The 20,595-nt window shown below is 33.9% G+C and overlaps 7 protein-coding genes across 8 annotated transcripts in view; 4 read left to right on the top strand and 3 right to left on the bottom strand.

Annotated features, from left to right (window-relative positions):
- The window catches only part of LOC102578654 (2-alkenal reductase (NADP(+)-dependent)-like), an 8,780-nt gene extending 7,682 nt beyond the window's left edge, over positions 1-1,098 (top strand). The window contains exon 4 of the mRNA XM_006350071.2: positions 514-1,098. Coding sequence (XP_006350133.1) covers positions 514-902 — 389 coding nt within the window. The 3' untranslated portion in view covers positions 903-1,098. The remainder of the gene's footprint in view (positions 1-513) is intronic.
- Positions 1,099-2,058: 960 nt separating this feature from the next.
- LOC102596003 (2-alkenal reductase (NADP(+)-dependent)-like) lies at positions 2,059-4,034 on the top strand. Its single transcript, XM_006349956.2, has 4 exons — positions 2,059-2,309; positions 2,390-2,570; positions 2,791-3,040; positions 3,510-4,034. The coding sequence occupies exons 1-4, from the start codon at positions 2,082-2,084 to the stop codon at positions 3,886-3,888; spliced, it is 1,038 nt and encodes a 345-aa protein (XP_006350018.1). The 5' UTR covers positions 2,059-2,081; the 3' UTR covers positions 3,889-4,034.
- Positions 4,035-6,736: 2,702 nt separating this feature from the next.
- LOC107061093 (uncharacterized) lies at positions 6,737-7,629 on the top strand. The gene has a single exon (XM_015309837.1). It carries the CDS (start codon positions 6,798-6,800, stop codon positions 7,473-7,475), a length of 678 nt encoding a protein of 225 aa, XP_015165323.1. The 5' UTR covers positions 6,737-6,797; the 3' UTR covers positions 7,476-7,629.
- Positions 7,630-9,258: 1,629 nt separating this feature from the next.
- Positions 9,259-11,150, bottom strand: LOC102598285 (60S ribosomal protein L11-1). The gene is made up of 5 exons (XM_006349961.2): positions 11,057-11,150; positions 10,849-10,956; positions 10,667-10,709; positions 9,934-10,129; positions 9,259-9,639 (listed from the first exon to the last, which is right to left on the bottom strand). The coding sequence occupies exons 1-5, from the start codon at positions 11,057-11,059 to the stop codon at positions 9,444-9,446; spliced, it is 546 nt and encodes a 181-aa protein (XP_006350023.1). The 5' UTR covers positions 11,060-11,150; the 3' UTR covers positions 9,259-9,443.
- A 1,662-nt stretch (positions 11,151-12,812) lies between these two features.
- Positions 12,813-13,988, bottom strand: LOC102598628 (oleosin 5-like). Its single transcript, XM_006349962.2, has 2 exons — positions 13,613-13,988; positions 12,813-13,219 (listed from the first exon to the last, which is right to left on the bottom strand). The coding sequence occupies exons 1-2, from the start codon at positions 13,899-13,901 to the stop codon at positions 13,008-13,010; spliced, it is 501 nt and encodes a 166-aa protein (XP_006350024.1). The 5' UTR covers positions 13,902-13,988; the 3' UTR covers positions 12,813-13,007.
- Positions 13,989-15,550: 1,562 nt separating this feature from the next.
- LOC102598955 (phospholipase A1-IIdelta-like) lies at positions 15,551-17,481 on the top strand. Its single transcript, XM_006349963.2, has 2 exons — positions 15,551-16,601; positions 16,969-17,481. Exons 1-2 carry the CDS (start codon positions 15,671-15,673, stop codon positions 17,274-17,276), a joined length of 1,239 nt encoding a protein of 412 aa, XP_006350025.1. The 5' UTR covers positions 15,551-15,670; the 3' UTR covers positions 17,277-17,481.
- A 766-nt stretch (positions 17,482-18,247) lies between these two features.
- LOC102599275 (F-box/LRR-repeat MAX2 homolog A-like) overlaps positions 18,248-20,595 on the bottom strand; it is a 3,053-nt gene continuing 705 nt past the window's right edge. Inside the window, exon 2 of one of the 2 annotated variants that reach the window (XM_015309858.1) lies at positions 18,248-20,595. In XM_015309858.1, the coding sequence (XP_015165344.1) occupies positions 18,541-20,595 (2,055 nt within the window). In that variant the 3' untranslated portion in view covers positions 18,248-18,540. The other variant, XM_015309859.1, reaches the window with a different exon arrangement.

Genomic DNA, 20,595 nt, shown 5'->3' on the forward strand with positions numbered 1-20,595 from the left:
ATTCTAAGTGTACTTTACTGCCGTTGAGTGGCTCGCTGACACCAGCGTTTTGGGTATCAATACACTGGTGATTGAGATCATTCTATCCTGGGAGGACATATTCCAAATCAAACCTCGGATACTAGAGGGGAATAATTTCCTTAAGGGGACACTGTGCATTCAGTGGGCTTGATCTTCTTTCTGTTTTTCCAAATTCTGGTATGTGTTACAGATTTTAGATTTGTGAATTAATTTATGTTCTTCTGTTCTTCACTGGTTCATTAAACTTTGGTAACTTCGTGTTTCTGCAAAGTTTATTGGAATCAGTAAGATTCTTTAAACACAGATTGACAACAATTCTTCTTTAAGAAAAAATATTTCGTATATTTTTTCTAATCTGTTTCTGATTCTAGTTTCTCTACTAGTTTTAATTTTCTAGTTGTGAAAATGTTCTTAAACTTTATTGTGTCTTACCAAGTTCTTCAAAGTTTTGTTCTAAGTATCTTAGGAATACAAGATGAACAACAATTTGTATTTCTATTAGGTACTTTCCTAACGGAATTGACATATACTTTGAGAATGTCGGAGGGAAGATGCTTGATGCAGTTCTTGTGAATATGAAACTTCGTGGTCGTATTGCTGTGTGTGGGATGATCTCACAGTACAACCTTGAGAAGACGGAAGGAGTGCACAACTTGTTCTGCCTCATCACAAAACGAATCCGGATGGAAGGATTTCTTGTTTCTGACCACTATCATCTCTACCCCAAGTATTTGGAAATGATCATTCCACAAATAAAAGGCGGTAACGTTGTGTATGTGGAAGACATAGCTGAAGGTCTCGAAAACGCTCCCAAGGCTCTAGTTGGTCTGTTCTATGGTCGCAATGTTGGAAAGCAAGTTGTTATGGTTTCACGTGAATGAATGGATTCGACTCATTTCAATTTCCTTAGCAAGTTCTTACTTGCGGTAAGAGACGTGTTATGGTTAAAAAATAATGATTGAGATACATGAATATTTTGCGATATTGTATCTGAATCATGAAAACCTGAGGTTTGTAAAGCAATTATGATGAGACCAATGTTATATGAATGGTTGAACCCATCGGTCATCACCTAAAGTTGGCATCAACTTTCACTTAAACATCAAAATTATACTTTGTTCAAGTTTCAATTTGTCATTTTGATACTTTCTGTTGACATGACAAAGCGAGTGTGATACACTCCTCAACGACGCGGAGGCTTACATTAAGCCATTTTTATTTTATTTTTCTCTTGTTCTTTTCCATTTCTCAAGCCATCACCTCCCACCACTTTTCCAAACTTATTGATCCTTCAATAGAGGTTGAATTTTGAAGTTGTGATTTTGGAATTATTTAATATTGACGGAAAGTACAGTGATAGCTAGCAATATTTTAATTTAATAATTATACCGGTTGGTATCTAGGAATATAACATTTTAGCAATTTCATAGGTGATATCGAATCTATATATACTAAATATAGAGTTTGTGTTAGTATGAGTTCAATACATGTTCAATTTATATATATGATACTGATGAAATTTGGAGTCAATTAATTTTTTATATATTTTATATAATTTGTTAACTATATTATGAGTTATAGTGTGTTTTACGTAATTTTTTCATAATTTAGGATATGTTTTGTTTTAATTTATGTAGCACAGAATGAATTTCGAGATCAACTAATTTTTTTTAGATATTTTAAGTTGTTAATTGTTGTGGTATATAGTAAGTACTTCTTTTCTTACGTATTTTTCAAATTATATATTACTCCAATTGTCCTAATTTATGTAATACAAATGAAATCTCTATATTATAATTTGATATTTAAACTGTCATTTATTGTGATTTATAGTACATTTTATCTGATTTGTACATAATATATAGTATTATTCCCTATGTCCCAAATTATTTGATATAGATGAAAAAAAATCCGTCTTCCTACTTTTTTTCCACATAGTATCTATCGTCCAATTGTTCTTTTTTTAATTAATAACTTACAATATAGTGTATTAATGTTTCATATATCTATATAATATACACTTTTATAACAGCTCTTCATTCACATTAATAAAGTTAGAAATGGTAGAAGAAATGATGAACAACAAACAGATCATTCTAAAACATTATGTGGAAGGTTATCCTAAGGAATCTGATATGGAATTTAAGAATAACAACATTAAATTGAATGTTCAAGAAGGTTCTAATGTTGTTGTTTTGATGAATCTTTACTTGTCTTGTGACCCTTACATGCGTTCCCGCATGAAAAATCTTGAAGATAGCTATGTTGAATCCTTCACTCCTGGTTACGTAAGTGTTTCACCTATTTTATTGAGTCGCCCTTGTGTTACGTGTATGATAAGTAGTTTTCTTTTGTGTTATATATCTAGCCTATCACAGGATGTGGAGTGGCTAAAGTTTTGAAGTCTGGTGATTCAAATTTTCAAGAAGGTGATTTAGTTTGGGGAATGATTGGATGGGAAGAATATAGTATTGTAACTCCTACTCAGAGTTATCTATTTAAAATTCATGACAAGAATGTGCCTCTTTCCTATTATACAGGAATCCTTGGTGAGTTTTATAATCCTTTTTTATCTTAGCTTCTTGATGTTGTTTTCTATCAAATAGAGTACCACTTTACATGGTATTTGAACTACGTTACGTTCATCTCAATCCACGCTCCAGTTGGACCTAGATGTAAGGGGGTGTTAATTATATTACCGTGTTAGAGTCCACATTGGCTTGTTGGGGAATGGATTGATGATCTGCTTACGCAATTATTGTTTTGTAGGGATGCCTGGGATAACAGCTTATGTTGGTTTTTATGAGGTTTGTTCTCCGAAGAAGGGAGAAACTGTGTTTGTTTCAGCTGCTTCTGGAGCAGTTGGTCAACTTGTTGGACAATTTGCAAAGATGTTAGGTTGTTATGTTATTGGTAGTGCTGGAACCAAACAAAAGGTTGATATGTTGAAGAGCAAGTTTGGTTTTGATGAAGCTTTTAACTACAAAGAGGAGCAGGATTTAGATGCAGCTTTGAAGAGGTTAGTAGTTTTATAACTTCCCATTAGAAAACACTAACTAATATGGCACTAAGGACGAATTTGAATCATTTTTATAACGTTAAGGACATATATGGACCGATAGTACTATAACATTAAGTGGTCGTTTGGTAGCTGGCTAGAGTTATGGATGTATTACTAATACATGAATTAGTTACGAGACCCTCTTAATGAAAATCTTGTTTTTACTTATTCATATTCTTTAATGAAAATCTTGGCTCCACCACTAATGTACTGATAGTATAACAGAGAGCATTATTAAACCTTTTTCAATAGTAAAGAGGTAAAAGAAGCTGACTTTGAGGCGTGAGGAGTCATTTTCCTTAAAGAGATATTGCATGTGTATATAATAGTCATGTTCTTTCATGAACAGATATGTCTGTTGAATTTAAGACCTACGATATAACTAACAAATATGACCTTTTTTTGTATCGGTTTATTCCTATTATAGGTACTTTTCTGATGGAATTGACATTTACTTTGATAATGTTGGAGGGAAGATGTTTGATGCAGTTCTTCTGAATATGAAACTTCATGGTCGTATTGCTATGTGTGGGATGATTTCACAATACAACCTTAAGAAGACTGAAGGGGTGCACAACTTGCTCTGCCTCATCGCGAAACGAATCTGTATGAAAGGATTTATTGTTTCAGATCACTTTCATCTCTACCCCAAGTATATAGAAATGATCATTCCACAAATAAAAGGCGGTAACATGGTGTATGTGGAAGACATAGCTGAAGGTCTCGAAAACGCTCCCAAGGCTCTAGTTGGTCTGTTCTATGGTCGCAATGTTGGAAAGCAAGTTGTTATGGTTTCACGTGAATGAATGGATTCGACTCCTTTCAATTTCCTCAAGTTTTACTTGTAAACTAAAAGAAGTGTTTTGTGATATTGTATCTAAAACATGAAAAACTGAGTTTTGTAAAGCAATTATGATGAGAACAATGCTATATTATTTCATGGAATTGAATGTTGGACATCTAAAGAAAATCATATTATTGAGAAGAATGTTTTGCATAGTAATAGAAATATTAAAGGGAAACTTACCATATCCCACTAGTTTAGGAGTAAATTCCTTGGATACACGCTAGTTTAAAATATTACGAATCTTACTAGAATTTGGGGAGGTGGTGGCATAGCTCTAGATTTTAGTTGTGCACACCCTTCTAATATCTCCTGTTGACGAAGGCAAACGTACAAGTAGGGGTGTTAAATGAGTGGATTGGACTGAATTTGACAAGGTTTTATGAGTTGAGTTGATAAATAACTTGTTTAAAAGTTACTTGAGCTGAAATGGACTAGACTAACTCAATCCATCAAATGTCTAACTAACTTTTAATTGTTTTATTTGTATTTTTATAAATTTTTAATACCTAATAAAATTATTATGTTTCTTTTTTATGGTTATATAAAGGGGTGGATCCAGCTTGGGGCTAGGAGTTCATCTGAACCAGATGAATCTCCTTTGACAGAAAATTATACTATTTATACACGATTTGAGATGATTACAACACTCTTATGGAGGTCCCTAATTCGTGCAGGAGCTGAAAATCCGCTTTTGAAACGGTCTACCAATTGAGCCTTGTGCAATTCGAATTTAGTCTGATTTTAATACAGATATCGAATATCGAACTAAAACCGGAAAAAAAAGTATGTATATATACACTGCCCAAACCATTGAATTTGTTAATCTAAAGTACGTGTGTGGAATAATCACATTTAATTAGAGCAAAGCTAGGAGCACAAGAGGTTCATTCGAATTTCTTTCATAGAAAAATTACTTGTTATGTATATACAGTATAAATGTTTTAAAAAATTGTGTGTTGATTTGTTTTTTTAATATATTTTGAATCACTTTAGCTAGTTAAAATTTTGACTCTGCCACTAAAAGCGAAATCAAAATTTTGAATTTTAAAACGATAAGTTTAAGAATTAATAATTGTATTTTACATTTAATATATATACATATTGATAAATTTATTCGATCGAAATTGTATCTGAGCTTCTACCTTTGCCTCTCCGCCTATCATTTTTTAAAGTGATTAAAGAAGATTGATTTGACATTAAGATGGAAAAGTACATGAATTTGCTAGGAAATTACACATTAATTTCCTAATGACATCCACATCAAGTGATGATAAAATCACATAAATATCCAAAGATGTATGTCCTACTTATTTGTCAAATCCATTGTATTCACCTCTATTATCTCATCTTTAAAAATGATTATATCGTGTCACTACCAACCAAATTAACAAAAGCTGGTACTTATCAATAACTAAGGCAAAGAAGATTTACCTTTTAAGACCCTGTTTGTCCATACGTACTCGCTACAATAAAAGAGATATTTAGTTATAATAATTATTTTTACTGCTTAAAAAGATTTTACAATAATTGAATTAATGTTATTATATTCAAAGTTGCTATAATATTTAAATAAAGTATTTAGTGAAAGCTAAGTGTTTGTTTATCAAACTAATCTATCATTTTATTAGAAATTTTCGAGAGTTTTTAATTGTGCTTTCATTCAAAATACAACTTCACTTTTCAAAATACCCTATTTCTACGTAACTTCAACACTAATTATTATTATTTTCAAATGTCAATCGATTATTCAAACATGTACTAAATTTTACAACTAGTCAAATTCTTATAAAATATATAACCTTAGAATTACAAAATTAGAAAATGAAGAAGTAAGGGTATTGTTTTAATAGGGAAAAAACTCGAAACTCATCTTAGTGTGAGTTAAGTCTCTCATTGAAAAAAGATCTAATAAATTTAAAAACTTATCATTGTTCGCTAGTTTCACATTATAACTATTAATTATTTTCTTTTTCTACATTAACTATTATCATCTATGTCAAACACACCACAAAGTTTATTAGGCTAACTAATAGTTGTTTCTTTTTTCTACCTAAGTTATCATTATCTACTCAATTAAGTGTTATGTTCAATACATAGATGATGATAATTCAAATTTAAAAAAAACTGATAATTAAAATGTGAAACTCATGAAAAATAATAGTTCAAATATATTTTTGACCGTCATTGCTAAAATTAATGTTTTAGAGAGGTGAATGTTCATCATGTGCAAGTTTTATGCCTTCAATTTGGAATATGCTACATTATGCTAGCTTCTTTTCAAGACTAAACTACAAATCTTATACGTAGTTGTAAGCACCAAAATATTAATGATTCACATAATTTTGTATAAGAAAATGCATATTAGCCCAATCAGACGGCATAATCTATCATTCAACACCATATTGAGGCACCAATAAAATGATGAGTTGACTTATACGCGCATATTCAGCATCGAGGTATGTTTTAAATTTTTGATACAAAGGAAGTGAAAGTTCAAGTAGGTAAAGAAACAATAGATAGTTAAAGTATGAAACTCATAAAAAAAAGTGATAGTTTGAGTGTGTTTTTTATCCGTAACACTTGAAAGAGAAATGTTAGGCCATTGGAGTTGACTTGATTTTCCAACTAACACAACAATAATTGGAAGAGCCAATGGTGCTTAGCACATAAAAAAAATATTAGAGTCTTCTAGAGGAGAAATGTGGACCTATTTTTTATAATAAGATTCGAATAATATTTGATCATATTCCAATAACATCCTCAATATTCAATAAAAATATACTTATATATATACCATACCATATAACTGCCAAGATTTGCTTAGGAAAAAAAAAACAAAAATTCTGTTTTCTAATGCACAATTAATATATGGCTGCTGAAGAAGTACTACTCCTCAAGCTCTTTGATACTTATTGGTTTGAACAAGAAATATTATTTACCAACACACATAAATTCAAGAAACTATTTCAAGAAAATCCTCATGAAATTCAAGAATCATCAAATCTCTTAGGTCGATCACAAAGTGATTACTCTTCAAAAATATCGTCAGATGCGTGTCAGATCATTCAAAAGCAGAACATTTTTGAAGGATCAGATACAAGTCCGAGTTTTAGTAGTCAACTTGGGAACTCTCCAACTTCTGTTATTATCACACATAACAGAGTTGCACAAGAAGTAAAAATAAATGCTAGAAAAGGAGTTAAGGGAATTATTCGAATTCGGAGAAGCTCATCGGAGCTTGAACTTGAGGAATTAAAGGGGTTTATGGATTTGGGATTTGAGTTTAGTGAAGAAGATAAGAATTCAAGTTTGGTTACGATTGTTCCTGGATTGGAGAAATGGGGAATTGTTGATGAAAAAGTTGAAAATAAAAAGAAGGATATTGTTCATAAAAGGCCTTATCTTTCTGAAGCATGGGAGATTCTTGAAAAAAGAAAAATGAGTAAAAAATTGTTGAAATGGAGATTTCCAGCTATGAATAATGATATGAATATGAAACATAATCTTAGATTTTGGGCTCAAACTGTTGCATCAACTTTCAAATGAAAAAAAAAACATAACATTGTTTGTGCTTCTTTCTATGATTTCATCATTTGCTTATTTTTGTTTGTTTGTAGTTTGCTTCACATTTTGTGGCCTAATTTGGCTTGTTGCAAATGTAAATATAGCTTGATTCTTTCATCAAATTTTCTTGTCCAAAGATTCTATAGACTACTCAAGTCTTGTATGTATATGGTTATCTTTCGTGCATCTTGACTAATTTTACGATACATAGTTAATCTCTCATCAGCAATAGGTATTAGGTAATTCCGCCACCAAGGCTAGGATGAGTGGAAAGAAATCAGTTAGTATTTTTGTTTCATGATTTTTAGCCTACTTCATTGGTCACTAGGTGTTACCCCTGGGTGTTACTCATGTCTTGTATCTTGATGATTATGGTCATTGTTGTTGGGCTAAAACAATTCAAAAATATTCTTAATCTGATGTAATATTATCTGTTTTGGATCGAGTCAGGACGGTTTCCCAAAAAAGCCTTCACATTGTTGGGAGTATCAAGCACCTTATAAGTAGCTTTTTCTATTTCTCACGTGGAACTTTGTTCATAAATACCTAAACAATCTCCCTCTTGAACTACGTTATATATGGTCTATCATTGTTCAGGGGCTAATTTGAAGATTAATTGTGTGTCACCATATCAATCGAGTATTTATGACCATTAAAAAATCATTGGCTTCTTTTTTGTATATGTGTCTTTAAAGTTACGGGCGAAAATAGCAAGTGGCCCATAAGACGGCCAAAGGCACTAAGTTTATCGGGCTCTACGCCATCATCACTCCACCATCGTCATGCTTGTCTTGTCCAATCACTAGCTCCGATACGAGTTGTTCAATTCCAGTGGCTCAATGATACTCAAAACATAGTATGGTATTATCTGTTTTGACCTAAGTCAACACACATGATTTCTCCTAAAGGCCTCACATGAGGTTATAAGTGTTTTTTTTATTTTTCATGCGATACTTTATTCACACACTCAACAATTATTGCATCTTCCCTCATGGAACATCCAAAAAAGGTTGCCCTTCCTGCTTCTGAATTTGAAAGTTGAAATTGATGTATTATATTAGGACATAAATGAATTATTCATATCAACAATTTTTTAAAGAATGAAGGAAAAATTATCTTTTGTCCTTTAAAAATTTAAGTTATATGCATTGATAATGGAGTATAACTTTTTGTTATATCATTAATATAATTTAACTGATTATATCCAAGTCATTACTCTTAAATTTATTACTATTCAAATATTGAAACTTTTATAGATAGTCAACAAGCACTTTGCAAGATTTTGGTTTGAAGCTCATATTATTATAATTAAACCCACCCCCAAAAATCCAAAAATGTAAAAGTGATAAACGAGCAACTTACAAGGAATACCACTAAGAAAAAGATTTGGTGACTTCATAAGCAAATTAAATCACCATTTGAGTATATAAAAAAGTGAATTATTTGCTGCCTCAACAACCAGGGCACTAGAAAATTAATTTCTTAATAGTTGATAATCACAATATTCCAACTAGTCCAAGCACTCTCAGACCAATTCAAATTTGATAATTAACTACGCAAATCTCTAAGATAGAGAGGTAGGTAACCAATATATACTTTAACTAGAGAAAATATCTCATATAGTATGTTTTGTAGAGTCAATGTAGCAATATATACCATAAAATAAATGAAAAAAATACAACTAGAATATTTTTATTAGTTTGATTAGTTAGACTTGAGAAAAACTGATGTGTTCTGCTTCTTATAGAATTGCACAACAGGAAACTAACATAAAAAGGATATATTAAGATTGAATTGGGTCTCATAAACCAAAATGAAAACAAGCATACTGTGCCAAATAACAGCAACTCTTGAAAACTATTCAACTCTAGGAGTAATTAGATGTTGGTCTACAAAATGCATAAACATAAACTTGCTATCAGATAAACTGATCCGCAGTCGGCTCTCGGCTTACTGGATGTTTGAGGACTTGTTAAGGATAACACCTTCATATTTGACCTGGAACCACTTCATTGAGTCCTCCTTTGTGACCCTGTGTTGGATCCCAACCCGAGACTTGCACCTACGACGTCTGGCAACACGGTATCCTGGGCGTTCCAGGACAACATAGAAATCCATACCGTAGATACCAGTTGAAGGATCATACCTTTAACACGAAGGAATAGTATGTCAATGAATTATAAGAGCACAACATGACCGACCAGCTGATATAACCTCCTAGCCTCATATAGTAAACATTTTTCAAGGTAAGAACTATTCCCTGTAAACTCATGGAAGAAGCAACTACACTTCTAGAAGATGATCAACCGGTAAATATGTGAACGCGCATGAGTAATTGTTTTGGCATAATAAAAGCTAGCAACACCTCCTAAGCTAAATATGTAGGATTAAAAAGCAGTCTGAATAACGAATTAAAGCAAGATCTCAATAACATGCTTACTTGATTCCAAGATCAATGTGCTCCTGAATACCAAATCCAAAGCATCCAGTTTCACTGAAGTTCCTCCTCAACAACTCATACTCCTTGACCTTCAATCCACTCTCAAGGAGTTGCATAGCTTTTTCTCCTCTGACAGTGACGTAACAGGCAATCTTTTCATTACGTCTGATTCCAAAGGATCGGACAGTATACCTTGCTGTCAATGGGAATAAAGAAAGCACATGAAAACATGAACAGTAAGCAATGCAAAATCAGATAATGTTTAGCAAGTTAAAAGACAAACAACACCAAACCATACATATCATGGATAATTGCATTAAACATGAGTACAAAATATCCAATATCAATGAAACACAAATGAGGAACAATATGCATAACTTGTAGCACCAAGTTAAGCAAGTTCCAATTATTTCAAATTGTTACACAAACTTGACCAACTGAGAGCACTCATAAGTTCATACTAAATCCACATTACTTAGAAACTCTCTTTTTTTATCTATATTCCTACAGAAACAAATTAAATCCAAACTTCAACAAATCACCAAAATCAAACAGCTCAAACACTAATAGTGAGACTCCATATATAAGCAAAAATTCATTCTTTGACACAAACAAAGCTCGAAGAACCGAAAAGCATGTTCGATCAAATGTGCATAAGAAACTGAAACCAGTCATAACATACAAAATCAAATAACAATAAAAACAAACTGCAGAATGCAATTCAAAAGCATACCTTTGGAGAAAACAGGACTTTGGCCACTGAGTTGCTCCAATACCTAAAAATACAATAAAACACACATTCAATTAACTATCTACACTTCAATACTAAAACTAATCCAAATCTTATTCAGCTCTATTCAGATTCATTTCACTCTAATACTAATTCATCTTTTACAGCAAATTAGGTATTCACACCTTTGCGGCTCTAGTGAGACGATCTCCACTTTCACCAACGGAGATGTTGAGTACGAGCTTCTGGACTTTGATATCCCTCATTGGATTGCTCAATTTCTTCTCTGAAGCCTAATCACAAAAAAAAAAAAAACAGAGTACATTAGATTTCAAATACTCATATGCAAAAAAGCAACAACATTCATCGAAATGGAAGGGCATAGAGAGATACCATGGCGGCAGGAGTTTAGGGTTCACACACACAGAGAGGAAGAAGAGAAGAGTGAGAGAAACCCTAGTTTGATCCAACTGTATATATATGTGTTGTGTATTATAATTAGAGCTGCGCTGTTTTGCTTATTTCTGAACCTAGGGGTATTTTCGGAATGCGGGTTAAGTTTAAGCTCACTTGGATTGCATTTCGTATTGTACTCTATGCTTTATTACATGAACCTTTTCCTCTTCTTTTTATGGGTACCAAAGATAATAATATAAATGAGTATTTATTTATTTCCGAAAATTTATTTTACTTTATTTGAAAAAAAAAACAGTATTTGAGTATGCAAATTTCAAATTGCCTTTGGAATTTAGAAAACATTCAATATTTTTGTTTTCATTTTCATCATATTTTTCTTTTTCACTTAATTTTTTTTTATTTAGAAATGACCTCATTTAAATTATATTTCCTATTTTTTAAGAAAAGTACATCATATTGTTTGCAAAACCTATAACCAAACACAACTTTATCTTCAATTCTAGCTTTAAAATTTTCAAATAAAATGAAAAGAAGTTTGTCTAATCTTATGATATTATGTGACTCATCTATTTTGTGATATTAATTTTTCAAAATAAATTTGATTATCTGTTTTAAATAAATAAGGGATAAGGATCTAAAAAATATCCCAACTTTGGTCGAATTTGCTGTTGCGATACTAAACTTTCATGAGGACCTATTACCTCCCTAGACTATTTAATACCGTATTTTAAACATATATATTTGTCCACGTGGACATAAAAAATAATACAAAATTATAAATAGTAATGTGTCCACGTGAGCACATATATACCTTTAAAATATACTATTAAATAGTTTAGGGGGTAAAAAATACGGTATTAAATAGTCTAGGGAGGTAATAGGTCCTCATGAAAGTTTAGTATCGCAACAGCAAATCCGACCAAAATTGGGATATTTTTCAGACCCTTATCCCAATAAATAAGTCAGGTTGGTGATTTTGCTATTTTTTATAAATTGGAGGTACAAACGATATATTAAAAACGTACATTCAAATCGAAATATGTTTTGTTTTTTTGCAAAAAGCATGCTAAACAGAACTCCAACTCCACCAACATGGGTTTGTAAACCCATGCGAATGGACCAGTGGTGGGACGGCTGGGGTCGGATTCATGCCCTGAATATGGAGAAAATCATATTGAACGAATTCATGCCCTGAATATGGAGAAAATCCGCTGCTTGAATGGACCAGTGGTGGGACGGCTGGTGTCGGATTCATGCCCTGAATATGGAGAACGGCTGGTGTCGGATTAAAGTCATATTGGACGGATTCAGGCATGGCCTGAATATGAAGAAAATCATATTGAAAGCATCACTCCGAAAGAACACTGCAGTGCTATGAAGCCCAAACACCGAATGAAAAAAAAAAAACTCTAGCTCCAATTTTAATTCTATACTATAAAAAAAAAACATACCAAATAACTACCGTTATTTTTCATGTACATGGACATTGCTAATGTAATTCAAGAAAAAAAATCTCGACAACTTCAGCTTGATAAAACCTTATTAATAATATAATCACACCTCTAATTAATTAATTCTTCATATTTCTTTTTAACTTGAATTACCTTGATTAGAGCTGTTCTTCACTCTACAGTGTCATTTTTAAAATTTATGTGGATATCGCAACACTGAATTTATGGTGCATACATTATCACTTTAGACCTTGCTAAATAAGGTGCGCCAAAGGGCGATGTGAGCATAGAAAATGCAATTACAATAAAAAGAGATTTGGAATATTATTAAATTACAAATAACAAAACAGCAGAGACGATCAAAACAACCATTACAAAAGGAAATTAAACCTAACACTGCACACAACACTTACAAAAGCAGAAGTGCATGTTACACAACATTATTTTCATTCAAAATATAAAAACCCAAACTGATTTTAAGTTCTAGCACTTTCTTTCGTTTCTTGTGCTTTGCTCTGTATTGCTTGCCCAGCCTCCTTAGTCTTTTGTCCCACTTGCGCCGCTGCTTCTGCTGCTCGCTCCTGAATTCGCCTTTTCGTGTAATCCAACTGCTCCATCGTTGTCCTCCCTTGTTTAAAGTAATTCACAATCCACGATAGTGATGATAAACCCGTTAATCCAAATGCACCTATATATCAGAGACGAAATCAGAATTTTCACTTTCAGAATTATACTCTTGTCAAATTATACTCTTTGTCAAATTGAAACATGTCTAAAAAATGCATCTACACATAAATTGAAACATAAAGAGTATAAATTGACCTGAAGTTAAGAACCCAGAACCTAGTGACGGAATCAGAATTTTCACTTTCAGAATTATACTCTTATCAAATTGAAACATGTCTAAAAAAACGCATCTACACATAAATTGAAACAAAAAGAGTATAAATTGACCTGAAGTTAAGAACCCAGTGACATAATCAGAATTTTCACTTACAGAATTATACTCTTGTCAAATTGAAACATGTCTAAAAAAAAACTCATCTACACATAAATTGAAACAGAAAGAGTATAAATTGACCTGAAGTTAAGAAACCAGTGACGGCTAGTGCAACGGTAATAGCAGTGGGTACGAGGACGGGGCTAAAGAGTAGGAAAACGGGGGTAGCAACAGCAAGCCCAACAATAGTCCCGAGAAGAGTAAGCCCGGCAAGTCCGAGAAGAATCCCGCCGACGGGAACAAGCGTAACAACAGCTAGAATTTGGCTAGTTGAAGGACCTTTTGAAGGAAGAAGTGTGGCCATACCACCTTCATAACGAGTTGAAGGATGAACTTGAACTTGTTGTGGATATTGAGTACGATCAGCCATAGTTGATGATACAAATAATGATGATGAATAACAGAATTTTTGTGTTGTAAAAGAGATGGATGATTTTTTTTTGTAAGAGGGATTGGTGTTAGTTTTAAAGGAGTGGAGAAAAGGCTACGTGTTACAATGTTAGAGTAATAGGCTTGCATGAACTACATGTTGCACTATAGTGTAAGTATATACATAAATATATATATTTTTTTATATATATAAATATATAATAAGATGAGAGAAAAGTGATGAAAAAAGTGTTGCTAGCTGGCGACACTTTAAGTTTGGTAGATTTTAAAGGCTAATTTGCTACCTTGTTTGTCTTATTAATTAGTTTTTGGGTTTGATGCGGGGTCTGGGTCGGTCGATATGATGAACGGGAAATTCAAAAATGTTGTTTCATTGAAATCCCTCATGGAAGAAGAATTAGCTGATGTAGAAGGCTTATTTGTTATCGTGGCATTTGTATTGAAGTCTGATTATTGTTATACCTTTAATGTCAACATTTTTTTTGGTTCGTATTTAGATAAATGACTTTTAGTAATTTTTTAATTTTAATTTATCATGTTGCTGGTGGCAATTTAAAATTAAGATTAAAGAAAAAATTTAGTATTTTTTATGTAATTTTAATTTAAGATTACAGAATTTCAAATATTTTATATTTTTTAAACTTTGTGTGAAGTTAAAATGGATTAAACAAATTAAAATAAGTGGAATATTTTATTTGTGTGATATCTTTTGAAATGGGAAAGGGAATTATAAACGTGAGAATTAAATTCTCATCAATTAAGATGCTCCGGCTCTTCTATCATATTTGGTTGTTTAAATTTAGACACAATTTTAAAAAAAATAAAATTTACGTATTTGAAAAACTAAATAATACATGTTACTTCTTTTGTCTCATTTTATGTGACACAAATAGATTAGTTTTATGAATAAATCAATTTTTTTATAAGCAATTGAATTTTTATATGTTTTTTAAATATTTCAAGTTATCAATTATCATGATTTATAATATTTCTACATAATTTTTAAATATATAAAATAATTTTAAAAATAAAATAAACAAATTAAAACGAAGAGAAAAAGTAGACAAAAATAGTAGAAGTGTGGAACCACGGGTGAAGCAGGCATGTTGACCATCATTTGTGTGGTTATCCACGCATATAGTTAAGTATTTTAAATATATAAAATTGTTTAAAAATAACATAAACAAATTAAAACGGGGAAAGAGTAGTAAAAGTGTGAAACCACACCGGTAAAACAGGCATGTCGACCGCCACCGTGTGGTTATCCACACTTAGTCACTTATAGTTAAGTAATAGATATATACATATAATGTATGTATAATATATACAGCCAAATGAATAGTATGTACTTGTATCACATTTAGTAAGCAGACAATCGAAATGTATATCCACATAAATTTTCCATTTTCCCCTTCAACACACACTCATTATATGGGAAATTTGTTTCCGTTTGCATTATGGCATATATGGCTCACTAGATATTACGACGTTCACAATAATTTACTAAATATCTATAAACTTGAAATTTTGAATCTGTCTGCGTCTAGTATCCCCACCATCTGACAAAACTCACATCTATTTTATCAACAAAACTAGTGTGTAGTTATAGTATACTATTCTATCTCATAACATGTGGAGGAAAATAGAACAACTTTCTTCTTAAATCCTTGTTACATTATCTTCTTCTACACCAAATAAACTTCCCCCTCAAATTGAAAAAAAAAAAAAACTATCTATCTATCCTCTAAGATGGAAAAAGAACCAACATGGCATGAACTTTTAGGAAGCAAAGATTGGGATGGCCTTCTTCAACCTCTAAATCTCCCTCTCCGGCGTCTAATTCTCCGGTGCGGTGACTTTTGTCAAGCTACTTACGATGCTTTCAACAATGACCAAAATTCCAAGTATTGTGGCACGAGTCGTTATGGTAAAAGTTCATTTTTCAACAAAGTCATGCTAGAATCCTCTACCGATTATAAAATCTATTGCTTCCTCTATGCTACTGCTAAAATAGGCGCACTTGAAGCCATTTTCCTCCACTCTCTGTCTCGCGAATCGTGGGACAGAGAGTCTAATTGGATTGGCTATATAGCCATTACGACTGATGAAGTCAGTCGTAAACTAGGACGTAGGGAAGTGTACGTTGTGTTTCGTGGCACAGCTAGGAGTTATGAATGGATCAATGTTTTAGGTGCTCGTCCTGATTCAGCTGACCCTCTGCTTCATCCTAAGTCTCTCCAAAAAGGCGTTAACAACAAGAACGATGAGGGTGAGGATGAGGATGAGGACGAGGACGAGGTCAAAGTAATGGACGGGTGGCTTAAGATTTACGTCTCAAGTAACCCGAAATCACCCTTCACAAGACTAAGTGCAAGAGAACAACTTCAAGCAAAGATTCAAAAGTTAAGAAATGAGTATAAAGATGAGAATTTGAGTATAACTTTTACTGGGCATAGTCTTGGTGCTAGCCTAGCTGTTTTAGCATCATTTGATGTGGTTGAAAATGGTGTCCCAGCTGATATTCCAGTATCTGCAATTGTATTTGGTAGTCCACAAGTTGGGAACAAGGCATTCAATGAAAGAATCAAGAAATTCCCAAACTTGAATATCTTACATGTTAAGAACAAGATTGATCTCATTCCCCTTTACCCAAGTGCTCTATTTGGGTATGTGAATTCAGGTATTGAAGGAAATATCATTACAATTTTGAGTTGATTTCTCATATCGACACTCAACTAAACAGTTATTATATCAGAAAGTCAATTTCTTTGTTGAAAAAATCTGAATCAAGAAGAAAGACGACTTTCTAAGATAATAATAGTTGAGTGACCATCTGAGAAATCAGCCCTTACAATTCTCTACTATTTTTATGCTATAAGAGAATAGGTTAAGGTACATATGTTTATACTGGTGCAGACTGCAGAATATACTCAATTAGAATTATAAAAATATTTCTAGATAAATTTGACTATAAATCTTATGTAGCATGAATAAAATAAATCCTATATAAATTTGATTTCTTACAACTTTGAATGATTCTTCAACAGGTATAGATCTAGTCATCGATAGCAGAAAGTCTCCGAGTTTAAAGGATTCAAAAGTCGCGGGAGATTGGCACAACTTGCAGGGGATGTTACATGTTGTGGCAGGATGGAACGGGGAAGATAAGAAGTTTGAGTTGAAAGTGAAGAGGAGTGTAGCTTTGGTGAACAAGTCATCTTCATTGTTGAAAGATGAGTACTTGATTCCAGGGTCGTGGTGGATTGAGAAGAATAAAGGAATGGTTATTGATAAAAATGGAGAGTGGATTTTGGCACCACCTTCAGAAGAAGACCTTCCAGTCCCTGAGTATTGAATTTTTGGGAATGGAGAGTTTGTTCACTTTGAAATTATTTTTGTTTGTTGATATTGCTTTGGTCTTGTCAAATGTGAATGTATACAATGTGTCTAGCAAAACATTGTTTATATATTTTCACCAATCTAGTATTTGTACTAGTGTTGGAAGCACTACAAGATTGATTCTCGTAATAATAAAATAATAAAGTTGTGTTTGTGTGATCTATTGGACACGGATGAGGGTGAAACTAACTAGGATATGAACACAATACAAAACAATGCAAGTTTTTTGTCATTGGAAAAAAAAAAAGAGTACAACCACTTAAATATTGAAACAACCATAGATGCTCCTTGATCTTTGATCAAATAATTAAAAGAAAGCAGAAGGTATCGACAGATACCTAATGTGTGCACGACTTTTCACTTAGACATCTCAAGTAAGCCTAGTACATTTTAAACACTCGTAGGAGACCTTCACTGTGTCATTTTGACACCTTTCGCGCTGACTCAGCATAGTATGTGTGCTATATGAATGGAACTCCAAAATGGATGACTACAAGTTAGGTTGTACGTACCGTTTTCGATGAGATATGAAGATTAGACGTACCTGAAGGACCTTTGGTAAATCAATTGCAGTCAATTGTAGATGTTGATACCAGAGGCCTATGTAGACTCAAATTCATTTATTTTCTCCTGTGTTCCATCGTTTATCTTTTGTATGCAGACTGCTGAATGAAAGACAGTTGGAGTGTTCAGGGAAGCGTGAAGCGGAAAAAAGCGATAAGGCCCCGCTTCACGCTTTAAGCGATGAAGCACTCACATACTCATTCTAGTCTGTGAAGCGTAGAAGGCTCGCATCGCTTTAAGCGATGAAGCGCTCGCTTTCCTGAACACTACTTGGAGGAAGTTCTCACATGACAGCAAGACTGAACACTCACTCTACTGGTGAAATCTCTTTCGTTTCAGAGATGAACAGTATTAGAAGCATAATATAAAAATGTTCATCCTTTGTGGATCAAAAGTAGAGTTCATACATCCATTTCACTCGAATTACACCCAAAGTTGTTAATATTTTTTGTTCAAAATGCGTAATTTAACTGATGCAGAAAACTATACAGAAGATCTGGATATTAAATATGACAACACTACTATCCCAGGAATATAATCTATGATAACTGGGCATAGGGAAGTTGCATAACAGTACCTGTTCCTTGAATGAATCAGGAATAAAACCAAGGGAAATTAGATAATGGAAAATTGAACAATGTAATATGTTCCTTGCATCAATCACAAATCTGTCGTCTGTTTAGAGCCGCTTCAAAGCGGCTCAAGGAGTCCGACCTCATTTCTGTACTCATGTCATTCTCTGGTGCCGGATAGTAATCTTCTCTCAGCTGTACATCTCGTAGGTCTGGGATTCTAAGCAGGAACATCATGAAATGTTCATGTGCCGTTCCATGGATGAACAACTTTCTGAGTGTGATGCATTCTTGGAGCAGCCCAGCTGCTGGCAGGGATAGACTCCTTTGATTAACATCCCTATCTTGTGGTGGCCAGTAATCAAGCTCCTTGAGATTCAAAGTTCCAATACCAAAGAGATAAAACCGTTCCCACAAGCTCAAATCCATCTGCCCCGACGGGGCAGTGTGTGCGTAACCTATGATATCTCCACAATCCAAATGCATCTTCACAAGTTTATGGTACCGCAAAAGGGTGCTCAACCCAAACGCCCTCTCTGAAGGTTTTGACCATAGCCTGCAATCTCCTTCCACTCTAATCTTGATCTCCTCCAAGTTAGGACAATGTTCAAGACCTGCAGCTGCTAAAGGAGTTAAAAGATCACCGACACCAATCCAAAGTGAGAGATATTGCAGCCGGTCCCATGTCCGTCCACCAAAGCCATTCCCATGGCCATTGTCTTCCATGCAAACACTATTAAGATCATAATCGTACTTGCATCGTTTATTCCTGTTAAACATGATATCATCATCCATGGATCCAAATGTGTCCCCAAATCCATTACCATGAGTTGATGCCTCACCTCCATTGGTCTTATTGAGATCAAACCCGTATTCAACACCATTAATATTTTCAATTTCTTCAACACTATCCCACACGCAATCAATATGGAGCCTCTGGATACGTTCTTGTATTGGTTCCAATGCTTTCAACGAGGAAGAGGCTCCAAGATTCTTGCAGCAAGATATCCTGACATCAACCAGACTTTTCCAGAGCAAAGAAGCTAGCGTCCTCATTCCTCTCATCGTGATCTTTTTACAACTTTGAATCTCAAACTTGGCTAATCTTGAACACCCTCTACCAATTGCTATCAACCCCATATCATCCAAATCACCTACATTTCTAATCGACAACGATTTAAGCCCCTGACAAAGCGCAACTCCATCCAACTTAGAGCCGATTGGCATAGAAACACCATGAAATTGCCCCAACTTCAAAGATCTCAACTTGGGACATTTCGTGTTCAGTATTTCCAGAGCAGGACCACTATCTCTAACATTATTACAAACATCTAATACAAGCTCTTCAAGTAAGGAAAGACCCGAAAATACCTCAATCAAAGTTGAAACACTAAATTTCGCATCATCTGTCGTAAACCCCTCCTCATCTGGATCAGCCCTGCAATTAGACAAAGTAGACGTATCTGCTAAATGAAGCACTGTTAATTTGGGGCAATTGGTAGATATACAAACCAAAGCTTCATCCCCAACAAACCCAATGTACATAGGATCAAACATACAAGCAATTTTCAATTCTTTCAAATTAGGACAACATTTCGTTATTACTCTAATCTCATCCGTCTTAAAACCTTCCGAAAACGAAGCATTCATCAGATTGAACACTGTTAGATTACCCGCTACAAGAGGATTCAATTCAAGAGCTGGAGGAATATCATCAGTCCAACAGTAAAAAGTAGATAAATCAAGCGAACCCAATTGCGGGCATCCTTGAAACAGCAAGTTGAATTCATCCCCACTAGCTAATTGAGGCCGCTGGTGCCAACGAACAAGCTTAATATACTTAAGGTGAGGCCACTGAACTGGCAAAAACTGGAGGGTATGTGGGCTACGTGCGTAGACAATGAGCGAAGTAACTATAGGAAACGCGTGGCGGAGGAGGTGTGCGATGAGGATGGAATCAGCATCGTCGCCACCGTCGCTAGAGGCGGCGCGTGGAGATAGGAGGGGATGTCCCCAAGGAGAAACGAGTGAGAGGTCGAGATGGGTAACAGATCGGAAGCAAGTAGGTAACATGAAAAGGTCACGGATGTTACCACGGAGGGTGAGGGAAGTTCTCGTGGCTCGTTCAAGGACGAGCCA

This window comes from Solanum tuberosum, unplaced genomic scaffold, assembly GCF_000226075.1.
Source record: "Solanum tuberosum cultivar DM 1-3 516 R44 unplaced genomic scaffold, SolTub_3.0 scf00116, whole genome shotgun sequence".
Lineage (NCBI taxonomy): Eukaryota > Viridiplantae > Streptophyta > Magnoliopsida > Solanales > Solanaceae > Solanum > Solanum tuberosum.